The sequence below is a fragment of the Taudactylus pleione genome, unplaced genomic scaffold (genome assembly GCF_031769625.1).
Source record: "Taudactylus pleione unplaced genomic scaffold, aTauple2 ptg000634l, whole genome shotgun sequence".
In the NCBI taxonomy this organism is placed as follows: domain Eukaryota; kingdom Metazoa; phylum Chordata; class Amphibia; order Anura; family Myobatrachidae; genus Taudactylus; species Taudactylus pleione.
This window is the reverse complement of record NW_028285036.1, coordinates 892,733-919,724: the sequence shown is the minus strand read 5'-3', so window position 1 is coordinate 919,724 and position 26,992 is coordinate 892,733. Positions and strand designations below refer to the sequence as shown.

General features: G+C 51.9%; 1 protein-coding gene across 2 annotated transcripts in view; it reads left to right on the top strand.

Moving 5' to 3' along the window:
* DDX11 (DEAD/H-box helicase 11) overlaps nucleotides 1–26,992 on the top strand; it is a 107,430-nt gene that overhangs the window by 27,385 nt on the left and 53,053 nt on the right. For both annotated transcript variants that reach the window (XM_088454898.1, XM_088454900.1), the window contains exons 8-10: nucleotides 2,126–2,213; nucleotides 3,400–3,599; nucleotides 7,346–7,498. In XM_088454898.1, coding sequence (XP_088311024.1) covers nucleotides 2,126–2,213; nucleotides 3,400–3,599; nucleotides 7,346–7,498 — 441 coding nt within the window. The remainder of the gene's footprint in view (nucleotides 1–2,125; nucleotides 2,214–3,399; nucleotides 3,600–7,345; nucleotides 7,499–26,992) is intronic.

Sequence of the window (26,992 nt, the reverse complement as noted above, 5' to 3'; positions counted from 1 at the left end):
AGGATGATGGTTGCGATGGTCAAGACCATCGCGACCATCGGGCTTGGTGATGAGACCCTTGTGGTAGGGTCTCGTGGCCGCAAGCCCCAGAGAGCTTCCGGCTCTAATAGAGCCGGAAGCTCTCTCACTGACATCACTGGTGATGTCAGTGGGGCCGCCCCCAAATGGCAGGCGTTCCTTCGTGGCCGGCCCGCCTACCAAAGGGGGCGAGCTGTTACTCACCATCGACAGCTCGCCCCCTTTGTTGCGAGACCCGGAGCGGCAGAGCGCCCATCGCTATCCGGGTCTCGCGCATGCGCATGACGGAGCCGGCTCCGTAGTACCCATGCCCAGTGGACCACCATCGACCCGGTTGCAAGCGCTTGCGACCGGGTCTGAATCAGGCCCTCTGTCTCATTAGTTTGACCTGACCGGGGTCTAGCAGTAGGCCAGGTGGAGATCTTTCATTGAGAATGTCAGCCTGGATGAGGCATATCACTATACATAGGTTCCTCTAATGAGGAGGGAGGAGGAGGTGTCGTATCCAACACCCATTACCAATTCTCAGCTCTCTCACAGGTTTTTCCATTCTTGTGACTTTGGGGCATATTCAATTAGGTGCGAAAAGTCGCGTACTTTTCGACGACATCGCTGGTTTTCCATGCGAAAAAGTATCGCACTCGTCCCCGCTTATCCCCGTATTCAATTAAAAATCGGCAAAAACGGGACCCGGAGAATTCGGACCTGGCGAAAAAGTGCTGTCTGATTTGGGGAAATCAGCCTGACACCCCCCAAAAGATGCACTGACATTGGGGATCACTATAGATACCCCCAAATAGCCCTGCTGAAGGTATTTCGGGTACTTAAATGATCTCAATCGCTGCTAATTAGCGTCTTTGCATAAGTGGTGAAGAAGAGCATTTAGCAGTGTTTTTTGCAGAAAATAACTAGTCCCAGCAAATTTGGGGTACATAAAAATGGGGGCTAGCATATTTTAAAGTTGCTCAAGTGAAGTTTTAAAAAACTTAAAAAATCCACCTGCCGCAAGCACCTGCAATCTTAAAAATACTTGGGGGGCCCGCACTGGAGTCTATTTCACTAGTTGTTAAGTTTGTCCCCCAACTTTGGTATTTTTCGCCCCAAAAATTAAAGTGCTTTTTTGGGGTTCTCAAGTATTTTTGACTTTTTTTTTTTTTTTTGACACAGTTTTCCTTTAGGGGGCTGTCCCAAGGGTGCTGGGTGGTTTCGCACGTTTGCACCCCAAAACCCTAATTCTGCACTTTTTTTCGACATCTATTCAAAGGCAAAACTTTTTCACCTATTCCAATGCATTGACTCTCCGCACCGGCGAGAAGTCTTTGGAATTGAATACGGGGATAAGTTTTCGCCTGGCGAAAATGACGTCACCGGCGATACTTCTACGCAGAAACTGACTTTTTCGCACTTAATTGAATATGCCCCTTTATGTGCTGCTATTTCTCTAATAGTCCTCTTATCAGTATAGAAAAATAGGGGTTCTAGTAGTAGTCAGCACTATATTATTCCTATTGATTCATTTTGTATAGTGCATACCATTGTATACAGTGCTGTACACAGACAAGTTCCCCTACCCAGCTCACCTGCTGGTGTATGGCACCTGGGACACATGGAGACAGTCTTATCCAAGGTCGCAAGGATCCAGTACTGGGACTCAAGTCGTGACACTTGTAGCCCATAATCACTGAGCGTTATCCTTTCCTTGCCGACATTAACAGTGTGTAAAGTGGAAGCACTCTCAGATATGTAGCCCCAGACTGTACGATATACATGTGCGATTTATTCCCCAAAGCAAATATACCCCTCTCCTTTACTGAGCATTATATCACCTTATCCTAACAAATACACTGAACCTATCACATTAACCATTAATGAGCAATTTAAAATAAATTAAATAAATAGTGCAGGGCTGAATCCTAATTTCCTTCACGTACCGCATCAATCTGAATGGCTAATAGCGACTGTACACTGTAATGTGTGACTGACAGCTCTAATGCAGCACTTATAGCCCTTAGTGAGACACATGTGCATTCGAGCATCTCATCAGTGACATGACTGTGACATACTGTACAACACACAAGGCTGATCAGGATGTAACATGTGTCCACAGAACATGTGTGTGAATGACGAGGTGCGACGTCTGGGGACCGCGCAGATGATCAATGATCGCTGTATGGAGATGCAGAAGAACAGGCACGGTGAGTAAGAGACTATTCAATAAAAGGAGCCTAAAATGCAGATTTATTCTATATGAGAAAGCTGCAGTAACAGTCACTAGTGTGAGACGTCTCCCATACACTCCGGGTGTCTGTACTAACAGAATAGGAATGTTCAGTAACCGGTGGGGATTAGTGAGAAGGGGATTACAAGGGACTGGGGGGAATAAGGGGAAGCCTATCTCTTTTTGTGCTAGGCACATACCCGATAGTGTGGGCGCACCCCCCACCGTAATACAGCCACTGCCCTCTATATGTGTATTTCCATCCCTTAAGTTACTGATTTTATTTTTGCTTTGTATTTTTGCTCACACACATATAGGGATCTATTTACTAAGCAGTGTTAGGTGTCAGAGGGCCTGATTCAGACCCGGACGCTATTTGCGGACGCTCGTTCTAAAAAAGGGGCCGGATATTTAAATTGAGCGCTCGCTCTTTGCGGTATGTGGACGCCTCTATGTCTGAACGAGCGTCCGATAAATGCGCTCGCTATTTTGTAAAGACACCCCCTGGCCATTCGCATCATACGTCATCTCCGTTATTTATTAGATTAATCGGGAACATCGAAAGGCATCTGAATTGCTCGCAGTGCTTGTGGTAGGATTTACTTCCCGCAATCACTGCGAGCAGTTCAGGCTCAAAGACAACCAAGTGACGTGATCGATGACGCTGCTTTGTTAATTATGCACACGCATTAAACGCCCGTTTTGACCATTCGTTACACCTCGCTGTTTTACGCGCGCGCGATTTCCGACCACAATGACTGTTTTTTACGACCCATACGCATGCGCAGTTGTGCGAACATCGCTCAGAGCGAACGAGCGGCCGCTTACGAGCGGCTCTGAATCAGGCCCAGAGTGAAAAGTGGTAAGGTGCCAGCCAACCAGCTCCCAACTGTCATCTCACAGGCTGTGTTTGAAAAATGACAGTTGGGAGCTGATTGGCTGGCACCTTATCACTTTCTTATCACTTTTCACTCTGTCTCCTAACACTGCTTAGTAAATAGACCCCTTAGGCAGATGCCTTCTCATACTTATTGCAGAACCTCCTGCAGTCTAGCTTGTGCAGTTCGCTTTACACTTTCCTCAGCCCGGCTGTTCATGGTTCTCGTTTGGACATAGCTGGGCTGATGTGGTGTATTTAAAGAATCTTCTATCGCCATTTGCAGAGAAGAAAACGGAGGAATCGGAGGTGAAAAAGCGACGTGTTAGCCGGCCCACCTGTCCTTTCTATTCCTACGAGCAGATGCAGCTCCTGCGGGATGAGGTCTTCGTAGAGGTGAAGGACATTGAGCAGCTGGTGACCCAGGCCCGGGAGGTGAAAGCTTGCCCATATTACGCCAGCCGTTATGCAATACCTGCCGCACAGGTGAGCTGGCACCGATGGGCAGAGAGAGAAGAACCTATCAGAATGGTAGTTCGTATCTAAATAATGAGACAGAAGGAGGAACGTTAACAAACTGAGACTGAGGGTTTTAGAGATTAAATAAAAACTTTAAGAGGCTCAATTAGAGTTGGATGTATGCTAATTACTTTTGTAAATTAGATACGTATGTCCGTACTGCGCATGCACAATGAAAATGCGTATGGCTATACATCCCAATATTGCTGTCCCCACTGATAGAGATACATAGGAGAGAAGTGTTGACACTAGTCCATTCTCTGTGATCCCGATATTGCTGTTCCCAGTGATAGAGAGACAGGAGAGGAGTGTGGACACTAATCCATCCTCTGTGATCCCGATGTTGTCCCGATATTGCTGTCCCCAGTGATAGAGAGACAGGAGAGGAGTGTGGACACTAGTCCATCCTCTGTGATTCCGATGTTATCCCGATATTGTTGTCCCCAGTGATAGAGAGACAGGAGTGGAGTGTGGACACTAGTCCATCCTCTGTGATCCTGATATTGCTGTCCCCAGTGATAGAGATACATAGGAGAGAAGTGTTGACACTAGTCCATTCTCTGTGATCCCGATATTGCTGTCCCCAGTGATAGAGAGACAGGAGAGGAGTGTGGACACTAATCCATCCTCTGTGATCCCAATGTTGTCCCGATATTGCTGTCCCCAGTGATAGAGAGACACAGGAGAGGAGTGTGGACACTAGTCCATCCTCTGTGATTCCGATGTTGTCCCGATATTGCTGTCCCCAGTGATAGAGAGATAGGAGAGGAGTGTGAACATTAGTCCATCCTCTGTGATCCCGATGTTGTCCCGATATTGCTGTCCCCAGTGATAGAGAGACAGGAGAGGAGTGTGGACACTAGTCCATCCTCTGTGATTCCGATGTTGTCCCGATATTGCTGTCCCCAGTGATAGACAGGAGAGGAGTGTGGACACTAGTCCATCCTCTGTGATTCCGATGTTGTCCCGATATTGCTGTCCCCAGTGATAGAGAGATAGGAGAGGAGTGTGGACACTAGTCCATCCTCTGTGATTCCGATGTTGTCCCGATAATGCTGTCCCCAGTGATAGAGAGACAGGAGAGGAGTGTGGTCACTAGTCCATCCTCTGTGATCCCGATGTTGTCCCGATAATGCTGTCCCCAGTGATAGAGAGACACAGGAGAGGAGTGTGGACACTAGTCCATCCTCTGTGATTCCGATGTTGTCCCGATATTGCTGTCCCCAGTGATAGAGAGACAGGAGAGGAGTGTGGTCACTAGTCCATTCTCTGTGATCCCGATGTTGTCCCGATAATGCTGTCCCCAGTGATAGAGAGACACAGGAGAGGAGTGTGGACACTAGTCCATCCTCTGTGATTCCGATGTTGTCCCGATATTGCTGTCCCCAGTGATAGAGACACAGGAGAGGAGTGTGGACACTAGTCCATCCTCTGTGATTCCGATGTTGTCCCGATATTGCTGTCCCCAGTGATAGAGAGACAGGAGAGGAGTGTGGACTGGACACTAGTCCATCCTCTGCAGTGCTCTCCCCAGAAATTTTTTCCAGCCGGGTGGCATCATGAAGTAGCCGGGTGGGGACCTTTGCAATAAAAAAATGTTTTAAACCCTGACATTATGAGTTAAACTTGAAATAACATTTTATATATTCATTTTCCTCTTCTTGTTAGGGGCCCAGTCGCCTGATTATGAAAAAGCTGCAAAGTTTGTAGGATTTGGTCCTTTTTATATAGTTCCCAGATACTGTCCCCACTTGCAGGCTCCCAAAGTGCTGGGTGGTGCACCCACCAAAAATAGCCTGGGGAGAACACTGCTCTGTGATCCCGATATTGCTGTCCCCAGTGATAGAGACACAGGAGAGGAGTGTGGACACTAGTCCATCTTCTGCGACCCCGCTGTTGTCCGATATTGCTGTCCCTAGTCATAGAGAGACACAGGAGAGGAGTGTGGACACTAGTCCATCCTCTGTGATCCCGCTGTTTTTCCGATATGGCTATCCCCAGTGATAGAGACACAGGAGAGGAGTGTGGACACTAGTCCATCTTCTGTGATCCCAATGTCCCGATATTGCTGCCCCCAGTGATAGAGAAAAAGGAGAGGAGTGTGGACACTAGTCCATCCTCTGTGATCCCGATGTTGTCCCGATATTGCTGTCCCTAGTGATAGAGATACATAGGAGAGAAGTGTGGACACTAGTCCATCCTCTGTGATCCCGAAATTGCTGCCCCCAGTGATATAGAGACCCAGGAGAGGAGTATGGACACTAGTCCATCCTCTCTGATCCCGCTGTTGTCCGATATTGCTGTCCCCAGTGATAGAGAGACACAGGAGAGGAGTGTGGACACTAGTCCATCTTCTGCGACCCCACTGTTGTCTGATATTGCTGTCCCTAGTCATAGAGAGACACAGGAGAGGAGTGTGGACACTAGTCCATCCTCTGTGATCCCGATATTGTCCGATATTGCTGAACCTAGTGATAGAGACACAGGAGAAGAGTGTAGACACTAGTCCATCCTCTGTGATCCCGATGTTGCTGTCCCTAGTGATAGAGAGACAGGAGAGGAGTGTGGACACTAGTCCATCCTCTGTGATCCCGCTGTTGTCCGATATTGCTGTCCCCAGTGATAGAAAGACAGGAGAGGAGTGTGGACACTAGTCCATCCTCTGTGATCCCGATATTGTCCAATATTGCTGTCCCCAGTGATAGAGACACAGGAGAGGAGTGTGGACACTAGTCCATCCTCTGTGATCCCGATATTGTCCGATATTGCTGACCCCAGTGATAGAGACACAGGAGAAGAGTGTAGACACTAGTCCATCCTCTGTGATCCTGATATTGCTGCCCCCAGTGATATAGGGACCCAGGAGAGGAGTGTGGACACTAGTCCATCCTCTGTGATCCCAATGTTGTCCCGATATTGCTGTCCCCAGTGATAGAGAGACACAGGAGAGGAGTGTGGACACTAGTCCATCCTCTGTGATCCCGATGTTGTCCCGATATTGCTGTCCCCAGTGATAGAGACACAGGAGAGGAGTGTGGACACTAGTCCATCCTCTCTGATCCCGATATTGCTGTCCCTAGTGATAGAGAGACACAGGAGAGGAGTGTGGACACTAGTCCATCCTCTGTGATCCCGATATTGCTGTCCCTAGTGATAGAGAGACACAGGAGAGGAGTGTAGACACTAGTCCATCCTCTGTGATCCCGATGTTGTCCGATATTGCTGTCCCTAGTGATAGAGAGACACAGGAGATGAGTGTGGACACTAGTCCATCCTCTATGATCCCGATATAACGAGAGAGACAGAAGACTATTGATCCGAGACCTCCAATAACATCTGGCTTCTGATTGGATAGTTAACACCTGGAGCTTTCCCTCTTCTGGGTCTAGGGTTTGTTGACAGATTGGAGGCTGCATCTATAACATATAAAAGTGTGGATGTAGTAAACCTTTATATATAGGAACTAATAATTGTATTCCCATATATACATGCAGATATTTCAGATGGGGAGTATTTAGTGATGACTATTATTATTATTAATATTGGTAACTACTGTCACACAGAATAAGGACTTTTAAATGTATGTTTGGTAATGTTACAAGATATTTCGATGACAATTTGTATTGTAGCATCTTCTTCCCTGTGTACTCCATGATGTCGCCCCTTACAGTCAGGTAACCGCCTCTCCAGTTACATTTTGGGATCTCTTCCAGGTGGTGGTGCTGCCGTACCAAATGCTGCTGCACGACTCCACCCGGCGGGCGTCCGGGATCAAGCTGAAGGACCAGGTGGTGATCATTGACGAAGCGCATAACCTGATAGACACCATCACTGGCATGTACAGCTCGCAGGTGACTGGCGCACAGGTGAGTCTTCCGGCTTCTCTAAGGAAAAAAATTGGAGTTGCGTTCAAGATGGCCGACTTCAAGATGGTCGCCCTAGTGGTGACATACCCTAAAGAGTTTTTCCCCACTCCCATAGCATATGTGTAGACATTGTATTAATATTTCCTTACTCATGTCCTTTTTATAAAGGGGTTTCTGCACTTATGGACCACCCTGTACATTGTCTGATGATGATAATTGAAGACAATACGTATTACGATTAGCTGCTATTGTGGCTCTGCTAACTTCAGGTATATTTGTTTTCATTGGTATAATAGGAAAATATAACCTGCTTACATGCACGGGCAGACTTGGGTTATTTGCCAACCAGCTGGCACCTTTGCTTGTTGACTTTCCCAGCCGTTGCCTATTGGTTATATATAATTTGCAGCCGTGACGTTTATGTCCTGTGTGGTCCCTATTATAGTACATTATGTGGTTATATTTTCTCAAGGTCATGAGGTTTTTATCGTACATTTATTCATTGATTCCGCCTGTTAATCTCAGTCCCTCTGCTGCTGTGTAAGAGCCATTAATGAAACGGCAATAATCTGGATTTATGTTGCATTTTCCTTGCACTGATGCACTTACTGTCCGCCGCTCGCACACAGAAGAGTACAGCCGCCATTCCCTGCCCTTCGGGTAGGTTTTCATGAGCATTTTGTGTCACTTCAAAGTGCTTTTCCTGTATGAAGGACGCCTGTCTGGTGGTAATGCCTCCTATTCATAATATAAGAATCAGATTGTCGTGTGCGGTCACCTGCAGAACATGGGATAACAGCCATGAACTTCCCGCAGCACAATACCTTGTCATTACAGTATACAATCGGGAAGCCGGCTGCCGGAATCCCGACAGCCGGCTTCCCGACTGCTTTATCCCGGCGTGGGATAAATGACCGACGTCTATTTCTAGACGCCTGTCAATTTCCCGCCGCCGGGAGACCGGCGCCCGGCATCCCGATCGAAGGGATGCCGGGCGCCGCGAGCGGACAGCTGCGCAGGGGGCGGGAGGGTTAGGTTTAGGGCACCCGGGGGGGACTTAGGGTTAGGCACCCCCCTGGGAGGTTAGGGTTAGGCTAGGGGGAGGGAGGGTTAGGGTTAGGCACCCCCGGGGGGGACTTAGGGTTAGGCACCCCCCCGGGGGACTTAGGTTTAGGCAGCGGGGAACGGGGGGGTTAGGGTTAGGCACCCCCAAGGAGGGTTAGAGGGTTAGGTTAGTAGATACTTACCTTAGGGACGATCGGGATTTCCAGCGCTGTCGGGCTTCCGCTGCCGGGCTCTGCTGTTTTGTCGGGCTGCCGCTGCCGGGAATCGAACTTCCGGCCATGTGGCAGCCGGGATTTCATATCGATTCCGTCATTACATGTGGGTACAGGTTACCTGCGGACAGACCACATTCACCACTGAGATCCCCGATACCCCCACAGTGGCAGCCATACACATATATCAGGATGGCCATTATAAGGTATCATTCAGTAGCCAATACGTCAAATTTAGAAGCCACTAGGAGTCAGGGAAGATGAGCATCCTTCGGCCACAATAGAAATAGCTCCCAAAGCTTGGGTGTCAGCAGTAATTCAGTAGGTGCATTAGCTGCCTGGCTCCGGAGATTTGGCATTGCCCTGCATTTAAACACGTATTTGCCCGTATACATAGGTGATGACCGGGACTCGCGGCAAAGCCTGTGGCACTCAGATCTGCAGCTTTGCAGCTTGGGAACTGGCGCTTTGTGGTTTGCAGTAATATTTTCCTGTAATCACCCACCTGTGTAATATGGTGTCAGATGATCGCTACTTTCCATTGCTCATAGAAGATGTCACAGGTGGGTTATATTTCTCATTTGTGGCTGCACAGGATCTGGTACCTGACCGGCTTGCTGTATTATTTGCTGTTACTAAGTGTCTGCTGTCACATACATACAATTGTACGTAATACCTCCATCTTCCCTGCAGCAATTATGGCTGGTTGAGGGACCAAGGTTTATGGGGCAAATTGCCTTAGGCCCAAAGGACTTGCAGGTCCCAATCGGCACGTGTGTGATTTATTTTCAAATGTCCTCTCCGAGCTCGCTGTGTATGAGATCATGTATTATTCCTGCTCGTGTCCCCAGCCACCATGTTAGCAGGCGTGACCCTTACCTGGACATTTCTGCACCATGGTATCCAATATATAACATTTCAGTTATTCTGTTTATGGGCATTTATTATATGAAGGGTCTTTGGCCCTCATTCAGAGCCGGACGCTCTGAGCAGAGCGCACGCTCTGAATGAGGGCCGCCCTCCATAATTATGGAGCGTCCTCCTGGACGCTCGTATAGCTGTGGGTCACAACCCACAGCATATACGAGCGTGCAGTTTGATGGCCGCGATGGTCTTGACCATCGCGACCATCGCCACTGCGAGCCGGAGCCTGCGGTTGAGTTTTTCAACCGCAAGGCCCGGAGTGATTTTGGCTCTATCAGAGCCAAAATCACTCCCACTGACATCACTAGTGATGTCAGTGGGGCCGGCTTCTGACGGTAGGCGTTCCCTTGGGAACGCCCCCGTCAGGGAGGCACACCCCCGGCTGGGCGTGCTGTCAATCAACATCGACAGCACGCCCCCTTTGATCAGACACAACGAGCGAAGGAAAATCCTTCGCTCGTCGCGTCTGGCGCATGCGCACCATCGACCCACTTGCGAGCGGACAGCCGCTCGCGAGTGGGTCTGAATCAGGGCCTTTGAGTCTTACAGTGCTACAGTATATATTAGCGACTAGACGATTTGTGTTGTTTCTATTACATTCATATTAACCTAAGAATAACCTCTATATCTCTAAGTGTATCACAGTGATTTATGTGTTTTGAGTTCTTAGTAAGTGATGCTTTCTTCTCTTGTTGTATTATAGTAGATATATTAAGGCACATAGGGGTAAATTTACTAAAGTGAGAGTTTTTAGAAGTGGAGATGTTGCCTTTAGCAACCTATTATCTTCTAGAGAAGGTGCTAGTTTAATGTGAAGTAGAATCTGATTGGTTGCTATGGGCAACAACTCCACTTCCAAACACACTCATTTTAGTAAATTTACCCCATAGAGTGGTAGTTTGGGGAGGGGTCCTTGTTTTCTGTTTGCCTCAGGCCCCAATTTTTGTGATTATTTGGCCCCACTATTGGGGATATTTATTTTATTCTACTTGTGACCAGTGATTAAAGTGGTCCTAGAAGTGGTGACACTCACTGCCCCCCCCTCTGTGCTTTTTTACTATAAAGGAAGCGCCAAAAAAGGGTGGTGGTCTTAAACGAAAGGGTCGTGGTCACACAATAGTATTTCCAATTCAAATTACGCCACACAGTAGCACAATCTTGATTCACATTACACCTCCCTTATTCATGTATGAGACACAGCAGTGCCCCTTTTACACAATGCCTTCATTTGTGCCACTTATACACAATGCCCACAGTAGAAGTGCCCCTTATACAATACCCACAGCAGTGGTAGTGCCCCTTATGCAGTGTCCTCAGCAGTGGTAGTGCCCCCAGTAGTGGTGGTGCCCCTTATGCAGTGCCCCCAGTAGTGGTAGTGCCCCCAGTAGTGGCAGTGCCCCTTATGCAGTGCCCCCAGTAGTGATAGTGCCCCTTATGCAGTGCCCCCAGTAGTGGTAGTGCCGCTTATGCAGTGCCCCAGCAGTGGTAGTGCCCCAGTAGTGGTAGTGCCCCTTATCCAGTGCCCCAGCAGTGGTAGTGCCCCACCAGTGGTAGTGCCCCTTATGCAGTGCCCCCAGTAGTGGTAGTGCCCCTTATGCAGTGCCCCCAGTAGTGGTAGTGCCCCTTATGCAGTGCCCTCAGCAGTGGTAGTGCCCCTTATGCAGTGCCCCCAGTAGTGGTAGTGCCCCTTATGCAGTGCCCCCAGTAGTGGTAGTGCCCCTTATGCAGTGCCCCAGTAGTGGTAGTGCCCCTTATGCAGTCCCCCCAGTAGTGGTAGTGCCCCTTATGCCTTCATAAGGGGCACCACTACTGGGGGCACTGCATAAGGGGCACCACTGCTGTGGGCATTGTATAAGGGGCACTTCTACTGTGGGCATTGTGTATAAGTGGCAGAAATGAGGCATTGTGTAAAAGGGACATTGCTGTGTCTCATACATGAATAAGGGAGGTGTAATGTGAATTAAGATTGTGGTATCACAGCAGTGGTAGTGCCCCTTATCCAGTGCCCCAGCAGTGGTAGTGCCCCACCAGTGGTAGTGCCCCTTATCCAGTGCCCCAGCAGTGGCAGTGCCCCCAGTAGTGGTAGTGCCCCTTATGCAGTGCCCCCAGTAGTGGTAGTGCCCCTTATGCAGTGCCCCCAGTAGTGGTAGTGCCCCTTATGCAGTGCCCTCAGCAGTGGTAGTGCCCCTTATGCAGTGCCCCCAGTAGTGGTAGTGCCCCTTATGCAGTGCCCCCAGTAGTGGTAGTGCCCCTTATGCAGTGCCCCCAGTAGTGGTAGTGCCCCTTATGCAGTGCCCCAGTAGTGGTAGTGCCCCTTATGCAGTCCCCCCAGTAGTGGTAGTGCCCCTTATGCCTTCATAAGGGGCACCACTACTGGGGGCATTGTATAAGGGGCACTTCTACTGTGGGCATTGTGTATAAGTGGCAGAAATGAGGACATTGTGTAAAAGGGACATTGCTGTGTCTCATACATGAATAAGGGAGGTGTAATGTGAATTAAGATTGTGGTATCACAGCAGTGGTAGTGCCCCTTATCCAGTGCCCCAGCAGTGGTAGTGCCCCAGTAGTGGTAGTGCCCCTTATCCAGTGCCCCAGCAGTGGTAGTGCCCCAGCAGTGGTAGTGCCCCCAGTAGTGGTAGTACCCCTTATGCAGTGCCCCAGCAGTGGTAGCGCCCCTTATGCAGTTCCCACAGTGGTGGTGCCTCTTATGCAGAGCCCACAGTAGTGGTGCTCCTTAATCAGAGCCCCCCCCTTAATGCAGTGCCTCAGGAGTGGTGCCACTTATGCAGTGCCCCTATGTAATACCCCCATTAGTAATCCTCCTGTAATAGTGTCCCCATTAGTAATCCTCCTGTAATAATGCCCCCAATAGTAATGCCTCCTGAGTAATGCCCACAGTAGTAATGCCCCCAATAGTAATGTCTCCTAAGTAATGCCCCCAATAGTAGTGCCCCCTCAGTAATACCCCCAATAGTAATGCCCCCAGTAGTAATGCCCCCTATAGTGAAGCTAGCTTACACACACCAAAAAAAAAAAATCTAATACTTACCTTAAGCCCCGCTCCAGCGCTCGCTGCTGTCTGGTCCATCTGGCTGACGCTGCTCTTCTCTGAAGTATGGGAGAGACGTCACTCCCATAGTGCACTGCAGGAGTCGGAAGTGCACTGCAGGAGTTGAAGCTCAGGAGTGAGCTCCAGCCTCCGGCGCCTCTGCTGTCCGCCTGGCTGCTCCACTGAACTATGGGAGAGACGTCATGACGTCTCTCCCATAGTGCTCGTGGGAGGAGCCGGAAGCCAGAGTTCAGTAGTGAGCTCCAGCCTCCGGCTGCGGGGGAAGGAGCCGGGCACCCGCTGGTAACAAAATCTCAGCAGGTGCCCGGCAAATTGAGCCTCCCTGCGGCGCCGGGGTTAGGTGGGCCGGTGGAAGCAAATAGAAGTGACAGAATGCAGTTCCGCCCCACCTTAACCCCTGCTTGTAACTCAGTCACCTGTGTCTTTAATATTATACTACTCAGGGGCTGGCTGGCAACTTTTAGCCTGGGGGGCAAATGCATGCAGGCGGCCCTGGCAGAGGAGTAGCGTGTAGCCAGGGTACCCGGCGCACGTGCGTGCTACGGCGCCCCCCACCCCCGAAATGTTCCAGGGAGGAGGCAGGTCCATATGGGATTAATGTAAAGTAAAAATAAAGATTAATGGCAGCCCCCTTTAGTGGTGCCCATACGCAGTGCCCCCCTGTGCCCCAGGAGAGGGCCCCCTTATGCAGGCCCCCAGTAGTGGTCCCCCCTGTGCAGTGCCCCTTATACAGTGCCCCCAGTAGTGGTCCCCCCTGTGCAGTACGCCTTGTGCCCCCAGTAGTAAGCCCCTTATATAGTGCCCCCAGTTGTGGTCCCCCCCGTGCAGTGCCCCTTGTGCCCCCAGTAGTAAGCCCATTATATAGTGCCCCAGTAGTGGTCCCTCCTGTGCAGTGCCCCTTGTGCCCCCAGTAGTAAGCCCCTTATATAGTGCCCCCAGTAGTGGTAACCCTTGTGCCCCCAGTAGTAAGCCCCTTATATAGTGCCCCCAGTAGTGGTAACCCTTATGCAGTGCCCCTTAAATAGTGGCCCCAGTTGTAGTCTCCCCCCTATGCAGTACCCCCAGTATTGCCCTTTATATAGAGCCCCCAGCAGTGGTCCCTCGATGCAGTACCCCCAGTGGTAGTCCCCTCCCTCCTATGCAGTGCCTTTAGTAGTAGTCCCCTCCCCCCTATGCAGTGCCCCTAGTAGTAGTCACCCCTTGTAGTGCCCCCATTAGTCCCCCCCTTGTAGTGCCCCTAGTAGTAGTCCCCCCAGTTGTAGACCCCCCTTGAAGTGCCCCCAGTAGTAGTCCCCGCCCCCCTTGTAGTGCCCCTAGTAGTAGTCCCCCCCAAGTTGTAGTCCCCCCCTTGAAGTGCCCCCAGTAGTAGTCCCCAGTAGTGGTCTCCCCCTTGCAATGCTGCCAGTAGTGGTCTCCCCGCTCCCAGTAGGCACGTGTAATAAAAAAAAATAAACACTTACCTGAATTCTCGCCGCCATCCGCTCCTCCGTCTGTCCTCCCAGGCCAGCCCGCTACGTCTCTCCCATTACCCACTGCAGGAGCCGGAAGATGGAGCGGCTCCGGCAGTGGGCGCAGCAGCAGTCAGTGAGAGTCTGACAGACTCTCATTGGCTGCTACTTAAAACAAACACACAGAGTGATGGATTAGGATGAGAGTTTACAGTCTATAGGGGAGGATCAGACAGACAGGGATGACACACAGAGCAGAGACAGTGAGTGAGGAGCACAGAGTGATCGGATAGGGTGAGAGCTTACAGTCTATAGGGGAGGAGCAGACAGACAGGGATGACACAGAGAGCAGAGACAGTGAGTGAGGAGCACAGAGTGATGGATGAGGATGAGAGTTTACAGTCTATAGGGGAGGAGCAGACAGACAGGGATGACACAGAGAGCAGAGACAGTGAGTGAGGAGCACAGAGTGATGGATTAGGATGAGAGTTTACAGTCTATAGGGGAGGAGCAGACAGACAGGGATGACACACAGAGCAGAGACAGTGAGTGAGGAGCACAGAGTGATCGGATAGGGTGAGAGCTTACAGTCTATAGGGGAGGAGCAGACAGACAGGGATGACACAGAGAGCAGAGACAGTGAGTGAGGAGCACAGAGTGATGGATGAGAGTTTACAGTCTATAGGGGAGGAGCAGACAGACAGGGATGACACAGAGAGCAGAGACAGTGAGTGAGGAGCACAGAGTGATGGATTAGGATGAGAGCTTACAGTCTATAGGGAGGAGCAGGCAGACAGGGATGACACATAGAGCAGAGACAGTGAGTGAGGAACACAGAGTGATGGATTAGGATGAGAGCTTACAGTCTATGGGGAGGAGCAGACAGACAGGGAAGAGACAGTGAATGAGGAGCACAGAGTGATGGATTAGGATGAGATCTTACAGTCTATAGGGAGGAGCAGACAGACAGGGATGACACAGAGAGCAGAGACAGTGAGTGAGGAGCACAGAGTGATGGGTTAGGAGGAGAGCTTACAGTCTATAGGGGAGGAGCAGACAGACAGGGATGACACAGAGAGCAGAGACAGTGAGTGAGGAGCACAGAGTGATGGATTAGGATGAGAGTTTACAGTCTATAGGGAGGAACAGACAGACAGGGATGACACAGAGAGCAGAGACAGTAAGTGAGGAGCACAGAGTGATGGATTAGGATGAGAACTTACAGTCTATAGGGGAGGAGCAGACAGACAGGGATGACGCAGAGAGCAGAGACAGTGAGTGAGGAGCACAGAGTGATGGGTTAGGATGAGAGTTTACAGTCTATAGTAGTGTTCACTCTAGCTCCGGCACGAGGCAGGGCGCCGGAGCTAGAGAGGGCAAGTTTGTGCACGCCCCCGAGAAGGGGGCGGGGTCACTCTTGGGGCGTGCCCGGCACTTACGGACACGCCGGGCTGCCCCCAAGCCCTGCAGACAGGGAGAATACAGGCCGGGCAGCCCCCAAGCCCTGCAGACAGGGAGAATGGATGCCGGGCGCATGCGCCCGACGTCTATTCTCCGGCGGTGACTGGGTCACCGCACATTTCTTCACCCGCGGGACACTGCGACCCGCGGGTGAAGACGGCACCTGCAGGCTGTTAGGGCAGGGCGCTTTTTGCCTTCCAGAAGGAGGGCAGGGCGCAGCGCCCCGCTAAAACAGCCTAGCGGGAACGCTATATAGGGGAGGAGCAGACAGACAGGGATGACGCAGAGACAGTGAGTGAGGAGCACAGAGTGATGGATTAGGATGAGAGCTTACAGTCTATAGGGGAGGAGCAGACAGACAGGGATGACACAGAGAGCAGAGACAGTGAGTGAGGAGCACAGAGTGATGGATTAGGATGAGAGTTTACAGTCTATAAGGAGGAGCAGACAGACAGGGGTGACACACAGAGCAGAGACAGTGAGTGAGGAGCACAGAGTGATCGGATAGGGTGAGAGCTTACAGTCTATAGGGGAGGAGCAGACAGACAGGGATGACACAGAGAGCAGAGACAGTGAGTGAGGAGCACAGAGTGATGGATGAGGATGAGAGTTTACAGTCTATAGGGGAGGAGCAGACAGACAGGGATGACACAGAGAGCAGAGACAGTGAGTGAGGAGCACAGAGTGATGGATTAGGATGAGAGTTTACAGTCTATAGGGAGGAGCAGGCAGACAGGGATGACACATAGAGCAGAGACAGTGAGTGAGGAACACAGAGTGATGGATTAGGATGAGAGCTTACAGTCTATGGGGAGGAGCAGACAGACAGGGAAGAGACAGTGAATGAGGAGCACAGAGTGATGGATTAGGATGAGATCTTACAGTCTATAGGGAGGAGCAGACAGACAGGGATGACACAGAGAGCAGAGACAGTGAGTGAGGAGCACAGAGTGATGGGTTAGGAGGAGAGCTTACAGTCTATAGGGGAGGAGCAGACAGACAGGGATGACACAGAGAGCAGAGACAGTGAGTGAGGAGCACAGAGTGATGGATTAGGATGAGAGTTTACAGTCTATAGGGAGGAGCAGACAGACAGGGATGACACAGAGAGCAGAGACAGTAAGTGAGGAGCACAGAGTGATGGATTAGGATGAGAATTTACAGTCTATAGGGGAGGAGCAGACAGACAGGGATGACACAGAGAGCAGAGACAGTGAGTGAGGAGCACAGAGTGATGGGTTAGGATGAGAGCTTACAGTCTATAGTAGTGTTCACTCTAGCTCCGGCACGAGGCAGGGCGCCGGAGCTAGAGAGGGCAAGTTTGTGCACGCCCCCGAGAAGGGGGCGGGGTCACTCTTGGGGCGTGCCCGGCACTTACGGACACGCCGGGCTGCCCCCAAGCCCTGCAGACAGGGAGAATACAGGCCGGGCAGCCCCCAAGCCCTGCAGACAGGGAGAATGGATGCCGGGCGCATGCGCCCGACGTCTATTCTCCGGCGGTGACCGGGTCACCGCACATTTCTTCACCCGCGGGACACTGCGACCCGCGGGTGAAGACGGCACCTGCAGGCTGTTAGGGCAGGGCGCTTTTTGCCTTCCAGAAGGAGGGCAGGGCGCAGCGCCCCGCTAAAACAGCCTAGCGGGAACGCTATATAGGGGAGGAGCAGACAGACAGGGATGACGCAGAGACAGTGAGTGAGGAGCACAGAGTGATGGATTAGGATGAGAGCTTACAGTCTATAGGGGAGGAGCAGACAGACAGGGATGACACAGAGAGCAGAGACAGTGAGTGAGGAGCACAGAGTGATGGATTAGGATGAGAGTTTACAGTCTATAAGGAGGAGCAGACAGACAGGGGTGACACAGAGAGCAGAGACAGTGAGTGAGGAGCACAGAGTGATGGATTAGGATGAGAATTTACAGTCTATAGGGGAGGAGCAGACAGACAGGGATGACACAGAGACAGTGAGTGAGCAGCACAGAGTGATGGGATAGGATGTGAGCTTACAATCTATAGGGGAGGAGCAGACAGACAGGGATGACACAGAGAACAGAGACAGTGAGTGAGGAGCACAGAGTGATGGATTAGGATGAGGGTTTACAGTCTATAGGGAGGAGCAGACAGACAGTGATGACACAGAGAGCAGAGACAGTGAGTGAGGAGCACAGAGTGATGGATTAGGATGAGAGGTTACAGTCTATAGGGGAGGAGCAGACAGACAGGGATGACACAGAGAGCAGAGACAGTGAGTGAGGAGCACAGAGTGATGGATTAGGATGAGAGGTTACAGTCTATAGGGGAGGAGCAGACAGACGGATGACACAGAGAGAGCAGAGTCAGTGAGTGAGGAGCACAGAGTGATGGGTTAGGAGGAGAGTTTACAGTCTATAGGGGAGGAGCAGACAGACAGGGATGACACAGAGGGGGTCATTCAGACCCTCTCGCGAGCGGCAGTACGCTCGCAAGTGGGTCGATGGTCCCCACTGCGCATGCGCACGACGGAGGGAGCTCCGTCGTGCGCATGCGCGAGACCCGGCGAGCGAAGGACTTTCCATCGCTCCGGGTCTCGCACCAAAGGGGGCGTGCTGTCGATGTTGATTGACAGCACGCCCCCTTTGGTGGGCTTTCCGGGGGCGTGCCTGCCAGACGGAGGCGTTCCCATGGGAACGCCTACCGTCTGAAGCCCGCCCCACTGGGAGTGATTTTGGCTCTGATAGAGCCAAAATCACTCCTGGCCTTGCGGCAGGGAAACCCGACCGCAGGGCTTCCCTCGCAATTCCGATGGTCGCGATGGTCAAGACCATCGCCACCATCTTTTTGCACGCTTGTATATGCTGTGGGTGGTGACCCACAGCTATACGAGCGTCCAGGAGGACGCTCCATATTAATGGAGGAGGGCCCTGATTCAGAGCGAGCGCTCTGGTCAGAGCGTCCGGCTCTGAATCAGGGCCAGAGAGCAGAGACAGTGAGTGAGGAGCACAGAGTGATGGATTAGGATGAGAGCTTACAGTCTATAGGGAGGAGCAGACAGATACGGATGACACATAGAGTAGAACAGTTAGTGTGGAGCACAGAGTGATGGATTAGGATGAGATCTTACAGTCTCTAGGGAGGAGCAGACAGACAGGGATGACACAGAGAGCAGAGACAGTGAGTGAGGAGCACAGAGTGATGGGTTAGGAGGTGAGCTTACAGTCTATAGGGGACACAGAGAGCAGAGACAGTGAGTAAGGAGCACAGAGTGATGGATTAGGATGAGAGTTTACAGTCTATAGGGGAGGAGCAGACAGACAGGGATGACACAGAGAGCAGAGACAGTGAGTGAGGAGCACAGAGTGATGGATTAGGATGAGAGGTTACAGTCTATAGGGGAGGAGCAGACAGACAGGGATGACACAGAGAGAGCAGAGACAGTGAGTGAGGAGCACAGAGTGATGGGATAGGATGAGAGTTTACAGTCTATAGGGAGGAGCAGACAGACATGGATGACACAGAGAGCAGAGACAGTGAGTGAGGAGCACAGAGTGATGGATTAGGATGAGAGTTTACAGTCTATAGGGGAGGAGCAGACAGATACGGATGACACATAGAGTAGAACAGTTAGTGTGGAGCACAGAGTGATGGATTAGGATGAGATCTTACAGTCTCTAGGGAGGAGCAGACAGACAGGGATGACACAGAGAGCAGAGACAGTGAGTGAGGAGCACAGAGTGATGGGTTAGGAGGTGAGCTTACAGTCTATAGGGGACACAGAGAGCAGAGACAGTGAGTAAGGAGCACAGAGTGATGGATTAGGATGAGAGTTTACAGTCTATAGGGGAGGAGCAGACAGACAGGGATGACACAGAGAGCAGAGACAGTGAGTGAGGAGCACAGAGTGATGGATTAGGATGAGAGGTTACAGTCTATAGGGGAGGAGCAGACAGACGGATGACACAGAGAGAGCAGAGACAGTGAGTGAGGAGCACAGAGTGATGGGATAGGATGAGAGTTTACAGTCTATAGGGAGGAGCAGACAGACATGGATGACACAGAGAGCAGAGACAGTGAGTGAGGAGCACAGAGTGATGGATTAGGATGAGAGTTTACAGTCTATAGGGGAGGAGCAGACAGACAGGGATGACACAGAGAGCAGAGACAGTGAGTGAGGAGCACAGAGTGATGGATTAGGATGAGAGCTTACAGTCTATAGGGAGGAGCAGACAGACAGGGATGAGACAGTGAGTGAGGAGCACAGAGTGATGGATTAGGATGAGATTTTACAGTCTATAGGGAGGTGCAGACAGATAGGGATGACACAGAGAGCAGAGCCAGTGAATGAGGAGCTCAGAGTGATGGGTTAGGATGAGAGATTACAGTCTATAGGGGAGGAGCAGAAAGACAGGGATGACACAGAGAGCAGAGCCAGTGAGTGAGGAGCACAGAGTGATGGATTAGGATGAGAGGTTACAGTCTATAGGGGAGGAGCAGACAGACGGATGACACAGAGAGAGCAGAGACAGTGAGTGAGGAGCACAGAGTGATGGGATAGGATGAGAGTTTACAGTCTATAGGGAGGAGCAGACAGACATGGATGACACAGAGAGCAGAGACAGTGAGTGAGGAGCACAGAGTGATGGATTAGGATGAGAGTTTACAGTCTCTAGGGAGGAGCAGACAGACAGGGATGACACAGAGAGCAGAGACAGTGAGTGAGGAGCACAGAGTGATGGGTTAGGAGGTGAGCTTACAGTCTATAGGGGACACAGAGAGCAGAGCCAGTGAGTGAGGAGCACAGAGTGATGGGTTAGGAGGTGAGCTTACAGTCTATAGGGGAGGAGCAGACAGGGATGACACAGAGAGCAGAGTCAGTGAGTGAGGAGCACAGAGTGATGGGTTAGGAGGAGAGCTTACAGTCTATAGGGGAGGAGCAGACAGACAGGGATGACACAGAGGGGGTCATTCAGACCCTCTCGCGAGCGGCAGTACGCTCGCAAGTGGGTCGATGGTCCCCACTGCGCATGCGCACGACGGAGGGAGCTCCGTCGTGCGCATGCGCGAGACCCGGCGAGCGAAGGACTTTCCATCGCTCCGGGTCTCGCACCAAAGGGGGCGTGCTGTCGATGTTGATTGACAGCACGCCCCCTTTGGTGGGCTTTCCGGGGGCGTGCCTGCCAGACGGATGCGTTCCCATGGGAACGCCTACCGTCTGAAGCCCGCCCCACTGGGAGTGATTTTGGCTCTGATAGAGCCAAAATCACTCCTGGCCTTGCGGCAGGGAAACCCGACCGCAGGGCTTCCCTCGCAATTCCGATGGTCGCGATGGTCAAGACCATCGCCACCATCTTTTTGCACGCTTGTATATGCTGTGGGTGGTGACCCACAGCTATACGAGCGTCCAGGAGGACGCTCCATATTAATGGAGGAGGGCCCTGATTCAGAGCGAGCGCTCTGGTCAGAGCGTCCGGCTCTGAATCAGGGCCAGAGAGCAGAGACAGTGAGTGAGGAGCACAGAGTGATGGATTAGGATGAGAGCTTACAGTCTATAGGGAGGAGCAGACAGATACGGATGACACATAGAGTAGAACAGTTAGTGTGGAGCACAGAGTGATGGATTAGGATGAGATCTTACAGTCTCTAGGGAGGAGCAGACAGACAGGGATGACACAGAGAGCAGAGACAGTGAGTGAGGAGCACAGAGTGATGGGTTAGGAGGTGAGCTTACAGTCTATAGGGGACACAGAGAGCAGAGACAGTGAGTAAGGAGCACAGAGTGATGGATTAGGATGAGAGTTTACAGTCTATAGGGGAGGAGCAGACAGACAGGGATGACACAGAGAGCAGAGACAGTGAGTGAGGAGCACAGAGTGATGGATTAGGATGAGAGGTTACAGTCTATAGGGGAGGAGCAGACAGACAGGGATGACACAGAGAGCAGAGACAGTGAGTGAGGAGCACAGAGTGATGGGTTAGGATGAGAGCTTACAGTCTATATTAGTGTTCACTCTAGCTCCGGCACGAGGCAGGGCGCCGGAGCTAGAGAGGGCAAGTTTGTGCACGCCCCCGAGAAGGGGGCGTGGTCACTCTTGGGGGCGTGCCCGGCACTTACGGACACGCCGGGCAGCCCCCAAGCCCTGCAGACAGGGAGAATACACGCCGGGCAGCCCCCAAGCCCTGCAGACAGGGAGAATAGATGCCGGGCGCATGCGCCCGACGTCTATTCTCCGGCGGTGACCGGGACACCGCACATTTCTTCACCCGCGGGACACTGCGACCCGCGGGTGAAGACGGCACCTGCAGGCTGTTAGGGCAGGGCGCTTTTTGCCTTCCAGAAGGAGGGCAGGGCGCAGCGCCCCGCTAAAACAGCCTAGCGGGAACGCTATATAGGGGAGGAGCAGACAGACAGGGATGACGCAGAGACAGTGAGTGAGGAGCACAGAGTGATGGATTAGGATGAGAGTTTACAGTCTATAGGGGAGGAGCAGACAGACAGGGATGACACAGAGAGCAGAGACAGTGAGTGAAGAGCACAGAGTGATGGATTAGGATGAGAGTTTACAGTCTATAGGGAGGAGCAGACAGACAGGGATGACACAGAGAGCAGAGACAGTGAGTGAGGAGCACAGAGTGATGGGTTAGGATGAGAGCTTACAGTCTATAGGGGAGGAGCAGACAGACAGGGGTGACACAGAGAGCAGAGACAGTGAGTGAGGAGCACAGAGTGATGGATTAGGATGAGAACTTACAGTCTATAGGGGAGGAGCAGACAGACAGGGATGACACAGAGACAGTGAGTGAGGAGCACAGAGTGATGGGATAGGATGTGAGCTTACAATCTATAGGGGAGGAGCAGACAGACAGGGGTGACACAGAGAGCAGAGACAGTGAGTGAGGAGCACAGAGTGATGGATTAGGATGAGAGGTTACAGTCTATAGGGGAGGAGCAGACAGACAGGGATGACACAGAGACAGTGAGTGAGGAGCACAGAGTGATGGATTAGGATGAGAGTTTACAGTCTATAGGGGAGGAGCAGACAGACAGGGATGACACAGAGAGCAGAGACAGTGAGTGAGGAGCACAGAGTGATGGGATTGGATGAGAGTTTACAGTCTATAGGGAGGAGCAGACAGACATGGATGACACAGAGAGCAGAGACAGTGAGTGAGGAGCACAGAGTGATGGATTAGGATGAGAGTTTACAGTCTATAGGGGAGGAGCAGACAGACAGGGATGACACAGAGAGCAGAGACAGTGAGTGAGGAGCACAGAGTGATGGGATAGGATGAGAGTTTACAGTCTATAGGGGAGGAGCAGACAGACAGGGATGACACAGAGAGCAGAGACAGTGAGTGAGGAGCACAGAGTGATGGATTAGGATGAGAGGTTACAGTCTATAGGGGAGGAGCAGACAGACAGGGATGACACAGAGGGGGTCATTCAGACCCTCTCGCGAGCGGCAGTACGCTCGCAAGTGGGTCGATGGTCCCCACTGCGCATGCGCACGACGGAGGGAGCTCCGTCGTGCGCATGCGCGAGACCCGGCGAGCGAAGGACTTTCAATCGCTCCGGGTCTCGCACCAAAGGGGGCTTGCTGTCGATGTTGATTGACAGCACGCCCCCTTTGGTGGGCGTAACGGGGGCGTGCCTGCCAGACGGAGGCGTTCCCATGGGAACACCTACCGTCTGAAGCCGGCCCCACTGGGAGTGATTTTGGCTCTGATAGAGCCAAAATCACTCCTTGCCTTGCGGCAGGGAAACCCGACCGCAGGGTTTCATTCGCAATTCCGATGGTCGCGATGTTCAAGACCATCGCCACCATGTTTTTGCACGCTCGTATATGCTGTGGGTGGTGACCCACAGCTATACGAGCGTCCAGGAGAACGCTCCATATTAATGGAGGAGGGCCCTGATTCAGAGCGAGCGCTCTGGTCAGAGTGTCCGGCTCTGAATCAGGGCCAGAGAGCAGAGACAGTGAGTGAGGAGCACAGAGTGATGGATTAGGATGAGAGTTTACAGTCTATAGGGAGGAGCAGACAGATACAGATGACACATAGAGTAGAACAGTTAGTGTGGAACACAGAGTGATGGATTAGGATGAGATTTTACAGTCTGTAGGGGAGGAGCAGACAGACAGGGGTGACACAGAGAGCAGAGACAGTGAGTGAGGGCACAGAGTGATGGGTTAGGAGGAGAGCTTACAGTCTATAGGGGAGGAGCAGACAGACAGGGATGACACAGAGAGCAGAGACAGTGAGTGAGGAGCACAGAGTGATGGATTAGGATGAGAGTTTACAGTCTATAGGGAGGAGCAGACAGACAGGGATGACACAGAGAGCAGAGACAGTGAGTGAGGAGCACCGAGTGATGGATTAGGATGAGAGTTTACAGTCTATAGGGAGGAGCAGACAGATACAGATGACACATAGAGTAGAACAGTTAGTGTGGAACACAGAGTGATGGATTAGGATGAGATTTTACAGTCTGTAGGGGAGGAGCAGACAGACAGGGGTGACACAGAGAGCAGAGACAGTGAGTGAGGAACACAGAGTGATGGATTAGGATGAGATCTTACAGTCTATAGGGAGGAGCAGACAGACAGGGATGACACAGAGAGCAGAGACAGTGAGTGAGGGCACAGAGTGATGGGTTAGGAGGAGAGCTTACAGTCTATAGGGGAGGAGCAGACAGACAGGGATGACACAGAGAGCAGAGACAGTGAGTGAGGAGCACAGAGTGATGGATTAGGATGAGAGTTTACAGTCTATAGGGAGGAGCAGACAGACAGGGATGACACAGAGAGCAGAGACAGTGAGTGAGGAGCACCGAGTGATGGATTAGGATGAGAGTTTACAGTCTATAGGGAGGAGCAGACAGATACGGATGACACATAGAGTAGAACAGTTAGTGTGGAACACAGAGTGATGGATTAGGATGAGATCTTACAGTCTATAGGGAGGAGCAGACAGACAGGGATGACACAGAGAGCAGAGACAGTGAGTGAGGAGCACAGAGTGATGGGTTAGGAGGAGAGCTTACAGTCTATAGGGGAGGAGCAGACAGACAGGGATGACACAGAGAGCAGAGACAGTGAGTGAGGAGCACAGAGTGATGGATTAGGATGAGAGCTTACAGTCTATAGGGGAGGAGCAGACAGACAGGGATGACACAGAGAGCAGAGACAGTAAGTGAGGAGCACAGAGATGGATTAGGATGAGAGTTTACAGTCTATAGGGTAGGAGCAGACAGACAGGGATGACACAGAGAGCAGAGACAGTGAGTGAGGAGCACAGAGTGATGGGTTAGGATGAGAGCTTACAGTCTATAGTAGTGTTCACTCTAGCTTCGGCACGAGGCAGGGCGCCGGAGCTAGAGAGGGCAAGTTTGTGCTCGCCCCCGAGAAGGGGGCGTGGTCACTCTTGGGGGCGTCCCCGGCACTTACGGACACGCCGAGCAGCCCCCAAGCCCTGCAGACAGGGAGAATACACGCCGGGCAGCCCCCAAGCCCAGCAGACAGGGAGAATAGATGCCGGGTGCATGCGCCCGACGTCTATTCTCCGGCGGTGACCGGGTCACCGCACATTTCTTCACCCGCGGGACACTGCGACCCGCGGGTGAAGACGGCACCTGCAGGCTGTTAGGGCAGGGCGCTTTTTGCCTTCCAGAAGGAGGGCAGGGCGCAGCGCCCCGCTATAACAGCCTAGCGGGAATGCTATATAGGGGAGGAGCAGACAGGGATGACGCAGAGACAGTGAGTGAGGAGCACAGAATGATGGATTTGGATGAGAGCTTACAGTCTATTGGGGAGGAGCAGACAGACAGGGGTGACACAGAGAGCAGAGACAGTGAGTGAGGAGCACAGAGTGATGGATTAGGATGAGAATTTACAGTCTGTAGGGGAGGAGCAGACAGACAGGGATGACACAGAGACAGTGAGTGAGGAGCACAGGGTGATGGGATAGGATGTGAGCTTACAATCTATAGGGGAGGAGCAGACAGACAGGGGTGACACAGAGAGCAGAGACAGTGAGTGAGGAGCACAGAGTGATGGATTAGGATGAGAGCTTACAGTCTATAGGGGAGGAGCAGACAGACAGGGATGACACAGAGACAGTGAGTGAGGAGCACAGAGTGATGGGATAGGATGAGATCTTACAGTCTATAGGGGAGGAGCAGACAGACAGGGATGACACAGAGAGCAGAGACAGTGAGTGAGGAGCACAGAGTGATGGATTAGGATGAGAGCTTACAGTCTATAGGGGAGGAGCAGACAGACAGGGATGACACAGAGAGCAGAGACAGTGAGTGAGGAGCACAGAGTGATGGGATAGGATGAGAGTTTACAGTCTATAGGGAGGAGCAGACAGACATGGATGACACAGAGAGCAGAGACAGTGAGTGAGGAGCACAGAGTGATGGATTAGGATGAGAGCTTACAGTCTATAGGGGAGGAGCAGACAGACAGGGATGACACAGAGAGCAGAGACAGTGAGTGAGGAGCACAGAGTGATGGGATAGGATGAGAGTTTACAGTCTATAGGGGAGGAGCAGACAGACAGGGATGACACAGTGAGCAGAGACAGTGAGTGAGGAGCACAGAGTGATGGATTAGGATGAGAGGTTACAGTCTATAGGGGAGGAGCAGACAGACAGGGATGACACAGAGGGGGTCATTCAGACCCTCTCGCGAGCGGCAGTACGCTCGCAAGTGGGTCGATGGTCCCCACTGTGCATGCGCACAACGGAGGGAGCTCCGTCGTGCGCATGCGCGAGACCCTGCGAGCGAAGGACTTTCCATCGCTCCGGGTCTCGCACCAAAGGGGGCTTGCTGTCGATGTTGATTGACAGCACGCCCCCTTTGGTGGGCGTTCCGGGGGCGTGCCTGCCAGACGGAGGCGTTCCCATGGGAACACCTACCGTCTGAAGCCGGCCCCACTGGGAGTGATTTTGGCTCTGATAAAGCCAAAATCACTCCTGGCCTTGCGGCAGGGAAACCCGACCGCAGGGTTTCCCTCGCAATTCCGATGGTCGCGATGTTCAAGACCATCGCCACCATCTATTTGCACGCTCGTATATGCTGTGGGTGGTGACCCACAGCTATACGAGCGTCCAGGAGAACGCTCCATATTAATGGAGGAGGGCCCTGATTCAGAGCGAGCGCTCTGGTCAGAGTGTCCGGCTCTGAATCAGGGCCAGAGAGCAGAGACAGTGAGTGAGGAGCACAGAGTGATGGATTAGGATGAGAGCTTACAGTCTATAGGGAGGAGCAGACAGATACGGATGACACATAGAGTAGAACAGTTAGTGTGGAACACAGAGTGATGGATTAGGATGAG